Here is a 9,071-nt window from a genome sequence, read left to right as displayed (position 1 = left end):
TCAGTGGAGGTGAGCGACCTCGGAGAGACGCGGCTGTCCGAGCTGAGCACTGCCAGCAGCAGCGAGTGTTCAGGCTGGAACAGGCTGTGGACACGGTTTTGCCTCCGATTTGAATGACATCCGCTGCACACGCGTGCTTGTCCCCGCACTTTGTGCGTCCGATCGTTTGCGTATGCATCCATTACTGGCCCCTCATTTCCTTCAAATGTTCGGGATTTGACTGCTGCTTTAAATCTCGGATGTGCACGCCAACAGCATTCGCTTCCCACTGGGCTGAGATGTGGAACTCTCCTCTGGGTTACACTTTCCCTTTCAGATTCATTAGCCACAACTTTGTTTGGGACGAAGAATTAACTGTGCAGCGAGTGATCCCTAGATGTTGCTAATATCTTAGTAGTGTTGAGGTAACTAGTTCCTAGGTTAGCGTCACAAGGTGTTAAAGGCACCTCGCAGTGCTCTCTGGGGGGGGGTGAGCGCCCATTAACCTGTCACCCATTAACCTGGACCCCATCTGTACAAACACGAGGTTCAACTCCGAACCAGATGCGGATGTGCGCTCCAGTCGCACGCGCTCATGTGCCCTGACGTCACCTGGCCCCTCCCCCCCGGCTATCGGCGCCCCTCCCCCTCCGCCAGCCTCCAACAGCAGCCAGCACTCCCAGGCCGGACCTCCGCCTCTTCCCGGCCCCGACGCTCCGACAGCCCGCAGATGCCGGGACGCGGTGGGGGAGACTGGATTGGGGAGAGGATAATTGCTGTGGTTCCTCGTTTTCCTCCCCACACTTTGGACTGCTTTCATTAAGTTGGGGTTTGTTTTTTTTATTCTCAGTGATTTGGTACGACAGAAAACAAATTTGTTTTCCGGTGAAAACATGTAAAAAAAAAAAAAATCGTTAAAAAAAAAAAGCAACGCAAAAGAAAGCAAAACAACAACTTGGACACGATCTGTGCCCCTTTGAGCACGACCAGGCACCCGCACCGCGGGACCGTTAGGTTCGGAAGCTAGCCCGCCAGGGGGACCAGGGCGACTCTGGGAGGAAAGACGACTCGCTGCTTATCCCATAAACCAAATTAGACTCAACTGCGAAGAGAAACACCAAAGTAAGTACGATTTACTCCCATATTTAAAAGGAGACCTTAACCGTCTATGTGCGCGTGAGTGAGTTAGCGGCGCATCCTTTGACGTCATTACGCATTCATGAAGGAATCGGTGTTTAAAGCTCCCAGGCCGGGGCTGGTTTTAAAGGTAAAAAGGTGTAAATGTGGAATAAATGGACAGGTGCTGACAACACTGGGGATGTTTGTTGTTTGTGAAGACGGGAGGGAGATCTTTAACCTGCTGACTGGGTGGATTTTACAGTGAAGTTTGCTAACTGGTAGCATATCATGTGCAGCCAATTCCCAGTTAAAAGGCCCACAGAAGGCTGATCTGACTGGAAACACATTAAATGTTCTTTAATTTTCTGTCATTCTATTATTAGTAGCCCTACTTAGCGGGGCCATTTTAGCTATTTTGGGTGTGTTTGTGACACATTTGTGAACGTGTCTTCATGTTTCCTGTCATGTGAACAGAAGGACACGTTTGCTGTTGCTTCAACACATTTATTTTTCTGCAATTCCAGCCCAAAGCATAAAGGCATTTTGGTCAAAGTCCCTCATATCTACGATAACCTAGAGGAGCAAATCACCGCAGCTTTTTATCTCTCCAGGACAGAAAGGACAGCAGTAAATCGGTGTTTAATGATTATTACTCCCCAGAGTCGCGCCTCGACCTAAAAAAGAGCCTTGCGAGACTTGCAGGGTTGTGCATGAACTTCCAAAGAGCCGAGATGGTCAGAAGAGCAATCATGACTGTTCCTCGCACCTCTGCACCAGGCCTGGTGAAATACTGCTACATTTAATCAACCCACCGATAATTTATGAGGCCACAGGTCGGCGTCAACGGTGCTGGAGGTGACAACGGGGAGAAGGTCTTCTGATACCTCTCAATGGCCAAACTTTGGCTGAACATCTCAGCTGAAGTCGTATCGAGTTACAATGGCCAGTTTTAGTCAAATACGCGGAGGAAAGTCTGAAAGAGCCACGAACGATCGTGACTCACTCCGAACGCATGACCCGAGCCCCAGCTAATAATCCATGTGCAGACAGCGTGCCAGCCACATCCAGGGCCTCCTCCAACGTGGTGATTCAGATCGGGAGCGTTTATCTGCGATCCTCCGACTGTGGCTGTTTGATCCTCCACAGGAGATAAAGAATATCAGCACAGAGGGTCTAAATTTACTGCCACTTCCATTTGCATCACTGCTGATACACAGATAAATCCAGAACTTATTAAACGACTATTGCAGTGGTCAGATTATCGGTCAAATGCACCACGGCGAGGGGAGAATCTGTTGTTTTAAGGTAGCGTTGGTGAAATGACTATTAAATGACACGTGCACAGACGGTCATGAAGTTTCCTTTTTTCTCTGGGCAACATAAGTACAGAGGGTCATGAATGAGAGCACCAGTAATCTGCAAAGACCGTGTTATTAGTGACGCGCGGCCGCGGCCGATGTCCCGCCGGCTGCCAGTCACATGCCAATTAACTGGAAGACTCCAAATATTTGGGGAGGGTGGAGTTTGGCATCTCAAGCATTCGCGGAGTATGAAGGCAGTGTGTTGGGACTACTGGTCTCCGTCCCTCCTCTCCCTCCTGTCCATTTCCAAGAGCCTAACACAGAGCGACCGAAGCGTATCAGTAACATCTGGAGCTGGACCCCCCCCCCCACCCCTGCTTGGTGCTGGACGGCTGTTTTTAAGCTACATCCTTGTTCACAGACAAATTCCCTCGTCCCTCCCTTGCTACAGGCGTCCCGCCGTTTCTATTGGACCTCTGCAATGGTCAGAGTCGGGTCATGTGGCGCACTGGGCCAATGGAATGTGGGGGGAGGAAAGAGGGGTTTGGGTGAGCTCTAACGTGCTGGGTGACCTCATGAAGTAACCCTGAAAACACCCTCCTGAATCCTGAATCAGCAGTGTTGCGACATAGACTTAAACGGGATTATTGCTGTTTTTGGGGTAGATTCTGTCGCTTTTGGGCGGGACAAAGACATAAACATCCTCTGGTAGGGTTAGCTAATCTGCTATGAAGAGGCTGAATTAGCAGAATGACTAAGGGGGGGGGGGACACCAGTACTCCGCCAGCTTGACTGTTGCAACAGGAAACGGGCCATGAGTAACCATGAACTGGAAAACAACTGCCACGCTCGATCATGACACCCTCACACGAGCAGGTCGGAGACGGCGGCGGGGGGGCAGCACAGTGGTGGGAGGAAGGCAGCGAACACGGGAGGCGCAGCTTGGACATCCGAGCACATTTCTAAACCTGGGTTTGGTCAATATTCGGCAGACATCAAACAGACTCGTTCCTTTTTGTCTGCTTGTAGCCTCCATTCTACCTTCATATACTCGGCACATTTTAAACTTTGTCAGATGGGCTTTTGTCCCTCTTTAATCATGGAGGGGGGTTCTAACATCTGGAAGGGGACTGCAGGGACAAAGCATGTGTGGGCGTCCCTGCTGCTATGCGCATATGTATGAGTCACCCCCCCATCCCCCCCCCCCCCGATCCCCTCAATGCTCGTCTTAAAAGCCAAGGTCTCATTTAGCGCCACTCCCTGGACTCAGCGGCGGAAATATTCAACTCAGTGCTTCAGGAACAACTTGTGGAGGTTTCTGAGTTTTTCCTCATGTGGGCGTTTGGGAAACGCCTGTTTAAGGCCTCACCGCGAAGGTCCCGACTCATCCGGACGGGGCCCGAGACGGCGGCTTTCTCACCCTTTGTGCGTGTTGCTTTGCAGGATGTTGTCAGAGCTGAGCGAGTGGTTCTGGCAGGAGCGGCTCTGGTTCCCTAAAGGCCTGGGCTGGGCCGACCTGGAGGACCGGGACGGCCGCGTGTACGCCAAAGCCCGTGACCTGTGGGTCGCGCTGCCCATTGCACTATCATTCCTTATCATTCGTCAACTCTTTGAAAGGTCAGTCCGGCTTTGGTGACGTCATTACAGCGTATCTACAAGCGTTTCCATATTAGTAGACAAGCAGTGTGCAAACATTATTATCCATCTGCTTATTAAGATCAGGGTCATTATCTTTAATCCCACATGAGCCCTTCATTATTAGAGAGGGTCATTATCTCAGCACATATATGTCCTGAGGATACATGAGCAATATCCCATGATCCTCCTTGTCTTGACTGAATGGCTGCTCCTTTGTTTCTCCTGGTTGTGACTCTTTTCTTGCAGGTGTGTGGCGACACCTCTGGCCTCTGTGCTCGGCGTCAAAGAAACCGCACGGCTCCGAGCCCCCCACATCCCCGCGCTGGAGGCTCACTACTGTAAAGTTAACAAAAGCCCCTCTCAGGTAGCAGCGCCGTGTCCGCAACCCTGTGCCTTTTTCTGGGAGGGAAGGCCCCTAAATTTGACCCGCTTGTCCTCAGGCCTCCATAGAAAGTCTTTGCAAGCAGACTGGCCATTCAGAAAGGCAGGTGCAGAGGTGGTTTAGACGACGGAGGAACCAGGACAGACCCAGTTTGCTCAAAAAGTTTCGAGAAGCCAGGTAGAACCAGACAGCACACAAACATTAACCGGCTGGATAGCGGCTGAAATAGTCTCCTTGCATTCTTCCAGCTATACGATCACAGTCAAACAGCTCCCTATTTTTAACATGCGCTCATTACACTGTTGCTTGGCTGTCTACACACACGCACGCAGGCCGAATTCAACCGCCTACACACGCGAAGCCGCCTACAGCCGGCGCCTCTGTCAGCAGGGGTGGTCGTTTCCTCCCGCGGGGACGATCCGTAGCACAGGTCAGACCAACAGCACCAGCACCAGCTAATGCAAAGCTGTTGACACCCACCAGCCACAGCTGCTGCGGCTCGCTCTCCGCTTCCAAACCCACGACTTGACAATCATCCTTGAATTAGCAGCATGAACGGGGGCGTGAGAGGGGGGCGGGGCCTGTTTAGCGGCTACTGTTTTAACCAAGAGCTGAGTTAAGATTCGGGATCTCTGGGATCCAGCGAAGTGAGCGCCAGAAGAACCTGATGCGTCGATTCTCTGCACATCTGCCGTGCATGCGTCAGTGTCTGTCAGGCTAATGTTGGCGAGGCCGTGCGCGGACGTGCACGTGACTGCATGCTTGTCACTTCCTGGTCATAGTGTGTGTTTCACTGCGCGCATTGTTACATTTCTGCTCTGAATCCTCCTTTTGTTAGCGCGCTACACAACAGGCTTTCTGTCTCTGCCTCCCCCCGTTGTCGGACGGCTCTTCTTTCTCTTCTTCCTCTTCTTTTCTCTTCTCTTCCTCTGCTTTTCTCTCATCCCTCTCTAGTCACTTCTCCCCTTTTAGCTGAGGTGGACATGAACTCTTTACTGTTTCTGTTGCAGGATTCTAACGCGACCACCTCGTGACTGTTTTCCATCTGTCGGCATGCGCTAGCTTCCGTCCGTCCTCTGCTCACTTTCTCAGCAGGGTCCATCAGGTTTTTCCTGGCTCCTTTATTCATCGCGACGTTCCGACTCGCAAAGCTGTAATGGGGCGACCGTGTGTCTGTGCGTGTACGTGCGTGCGTAGGAAAAAAAGTGTTGACTGTCTTTTCCCACATACTCAGTAGAAAGTGTGTTTGTATGTGTGTGTTCTCTTGCAGTTGGAGATTTACATTTTACCTTCTTGCTTTCATTGCTGGCCTGGCCGCCCTCATCGATGTGAGTAGTGCCATGTTGATCTTGACCCCCCCCCCCCCTCTCTCCAAGCGTGTCTTAATGTTCACATTCTCACCCATCCCCGACCGGGTCACTGGAGCGGACTACGGTTTCCATGGTAGTCCCGCGTTTTGTTTTATTTTCCCGCTGCGATAACCCCGTCTCTCCTGCACGCAGACAGACAGCGCTGACTAAATGCTGAGTCAGACGGTATAAATACACCTTTCGGGATCTGCTGTCTCATTTCCATTACATCTCTCCTTCTAGAAACCTTGGCTGTACGACCTGAAAGAGATGTGGGCAGGGTTTCCAGTCCTGGTACGTCTTTGAGGCGGTTCTCCGGCCCAGTCGGTCGGAAAAATCCCTGAATTTCACTCTTGTCTACAAATGAGTTTATGTGATTACAGTGAAATGTATCTAATCTCTACAGCCACTCAGTTCCCGCTCCCGATCTAGATTAGGTGAATGAATTAATGCATTACTGCAGTTTATGGTTAGAGTTTATTAAGGACCGAAAGTAAATGAGCATTTATCTTTATCACTATATGGATTGTAAGAGCTCCTTTGCCTCCTGCAGACCATCCTGCCCTCTCAGTACTGGTACTACATGATCGAGCTGGGGTTCTACGGGTCGCTGCTCTTCAGCGTGGCCTCAGACGTCAAACGCAAAGTGAGTGATTTTAACTTGGTCGGTGCGGCTCAAGAAACACAAAGTCTGCCCTGGCTGTTTAATCAGTTGGACGCCCGAGTGTGACCGCGTGTGGACATTAGACTGTTGTTACACGTGTGCGTGTGAGGGGACTTTGCTCAGCGTCAAACAGCTGACCACAGCAGGGCAAATCTTGCCAAGGAGGCCCAGCGTGTTCCTCCAGCATAATGCAATCACCCAGTTACCCCTCAAAGAGGATTTGCACAGACACACGCCCGTGCAACAGCAGCCATGTGGCGACACGCTGAGCTCTCAGCAGTTGGATCGTATGTTAACGCGTCGCTCTCTTCAGGACTTCAAGGAGCAGATTGTTCACCACGTAGCGACCATCCTGCTCATCAGCTTCTCGTGGTGCGTTAACTACATCCGTGCTGGAACTCTCATCATGCTGGTACACGACTCCTCAGATTACCTCCTTGAGGTAAATGTCCGGGAAAATGGGGCCAGAATACAGGGATATAAACTATACATAAACTATATTACATAAACTAGACATAAACTATATTACTAAAACACGCCGGTGGTTTATAGTGTTCATGTAGAAGGATTATTTAACCGCTCACTGCCGCCTTGTGGCGGAATCTGGGATTGCGTCTATATTACAGGATCCTTATGTTGTTGCTTAAACAAACGTTCTTGCCTCGACAGTCTGCTAAGATGTTCAACTATGCTGGGTGGCGGAACGCCTGTAACTACATCTTTATTGGATTTGCCGCGGTCTTCATCGTCACCCGCCTGGTCATTTTCCCTTTCAGGTACCTTCACACGTGTTTTCCTGTAATAGTTCTCAGGTCACCGCGGTGCTAATCCTCCATCTCCTCTGTTCTAGGATTATTTACTGTACATGGGTTTATCCAGTGACCATTTATGAGCCTTTCTTTGGCTACTACTTTTTCAACGGCCTGCTGATGGTTCTGCAGTGTCTCCACATCTTCTGGGCTGTCCTCATTATACGTATAGCGGTCCGTTTCCTCACGAGCAACGTAAGAGAGCAGGGATAAAACCGAAGAAATCCCCCCGTCCTCACGCCTCTTGCACAATTATTTGAGATGCTTTAAAGAGTTTAGCACAGTTGTCTGTATTTATGAGTGGGCTTTTTCTCTCCAGGAGAAAGTGGACGATGAGAGAAGTGACAAAGATGAAACGGACGAGTCGGAAGACGAGGAGGAGGACAGCAGAGCCAAGAAAAACGGGCCGGTGCAGAACGGCCACCCGGTTTACAACAACAACCACAGCAAGACCGAGTGAAGGCAAACACACGAGAGGGACTCATGTCCGTCAGTCCGGGAGCAGGAGGCATTGGACAGACAGCAGGACGGGTAAAGGGCGGGAAGGGGGGGCCGCCATTCCTCAAAACCCAGAACGGCAGGTTATCATGAAGACGTTTGACACTGTTACTCTCACCCACACACACCGGCTGGTTGGTCGCTGGAGCACAGAGATCAAACAGAACAGCACCCTCTGCATCTCTGCTGGTCCCCTGACAACAGAAACACATCCAGCCACGACATCGGCGGGAGGGAGAAGCGTGTGGACACGAGGGACACGATGCTGCTTCTTCGCTAGCGTTCCATGTTGTGTGCCTTAGAGCCACGCCAACGATGGCGGGTGAAACACCACCCACAGCTTTCTGCGTGAACCTCATCTCGCTTTATTTTCTTTTATGCTCCGACAGGGTGAAAGTGGGCTTTTTACCGTATTTCTTTAATTACCTGTCTATGCAATGCACTGTCCGACTGCATGCCGAACACACTAAGCCTCGTGCATAACTTAATATCGGACCCGTGGCTCTGCCGGTGCCATTTAGGAATCACTGCGTCTTGTTTGAGGAATAAATGTGGTGTGTTGCAAGAGGAGGTTGCTGTGTTGAAATCCAGGGCCTCTGGCCCTTTGGCCCAGATCAGTGTTTTTAAAATTGTACGATCGGCCGCTGCGTTCCCGGAACAGCTGCGCCTGCTCGTCGTCCTCAAGTGTCGATCCGAGGATGCGAGGGATGATTTCATCCATCCGACGGAAAAGTGGGATCAGAAAAAAAAACAACGGGGTTTTGTTTTGCAGGGTTTGTACGTTTGCCACGCTTTACTGTCGTTATTTCCTTTACGTCAAGTGCCTTATTTGTCATGTACACGCAGCTCTCTCCAGTCCTCCGGTCCTCTCCTTTTCTCTCCTGTCTCCACACGTCACATCCTCCCTTCACCTTCACCTTCACCTTCATCACTCACTCCTCATCCTCCCCCTCGTACCAACATTCTTGTGCTTTTCTACTAACCCCGATCAGCAGCAGCCACTCTCAGAGGGAAGAGCTGCGGCCTGACTCAGTGTTAACGTCTGCTTTTATTTTCTACAGTCTCTTCTTTAAGGATATTAATAATAAAAAAAAATACAAACATAATACATCGCGGTGAGTGTTTCTGGTGTTCTCGCGCTGCTCGTTTATGACTCTTTTATGACTTCAGTCGATAAAACATCAGATTTGTCTGAAACACGACATCGCAAAATCAGGACGTATTTGACAACTTTTGCCACTTTAGCTCGTCATAGTGTCTCGCGCAAGAAAAGGGCGGAGCCAATCGAGAAATGACCGGCGCGTGGCGTCACGCGTCTCCGGCTCGCGCGTC

At 50.7% G+C, this 9,071-nt stretch overlaps 1 protein-coding gene across 1 annotated transcript; it reads left to right on the top strand.

The window, feature by feature from the left end:
• The first annotated feature begins 636 nt into the window (after positions 1 to 636).
• Positions 637 to 8,850, top strand: LOC101073186 (ceramide synthase 2). The gene is made up of 11 exons (XM_011618794.2): positions 637 to 1,101; positions 3,843 to 4,016; positions 4,284 to 4,401; positions 4,478 to 4,596; positions 5,690 to 5,747; positions 6,012 to 6,062; positions 6,322 to 6,414; positions 6,746 to 6,874; positions 7,102 to 7,208; positions 7,283 to 7,436; positions 7,561 to 8,850. The coding sequence occupies exons 2-11, from the start codon at positions 3,844 to 3,846 to the stop codon at positions 7,699 to 7,701; spliced, it is 1,143 nt and encodes a 380-aa protein (XP_011617096.2). The 5' UTR covers positions 637 to 1,101; position 3,843; the 3' UTR covers positions 7,702 to 8,850.
• Positions 8,851 to 9,071: the final 221 nt, after the last annotated feature.

This window comes from Takifugu rubripes, chromosome 7, assembly GCF_901000725.2.
Source record: "Takifugu rubripes chromosome 7, fTakRub1.2, whole genome shotgun sequence".
NCBI lineage: Eukaryota > Metazoa > Chordata > Actinopteri > Tetraodontiformes > Tetraodontidae > Takifugu > Takifugu rubripes.
The sequence above is the reverse complement of the archived record's forward strand: the minus strand, read 5'-3'. Positions and strand labels throughout refer to the sequence as shown.

Coding starts and splice junctions, on each gene's coding strand:
- LOC101073186 (XM_011618794.2), top strand. CDS start 3,844: ATGTTGTCAGAGCTGAGCGAGTGGTTCTGGCAGGAGCGGCTCTGGTTC. Junction 6,875..7,101: donor CCTCAGATTACCTCCTTGAG/GTAAATGTCCGG, acceptor TTGCCTCGACAG/TCTGCTAAGATGTTCAACTA. Junction 7,209..7,282: donor CTGGTCATTTTCCCTTTCAG/GTACCTTCACAC, acceptor CCTCTGTTCTAG/GATTATTTACTGTACATGGG.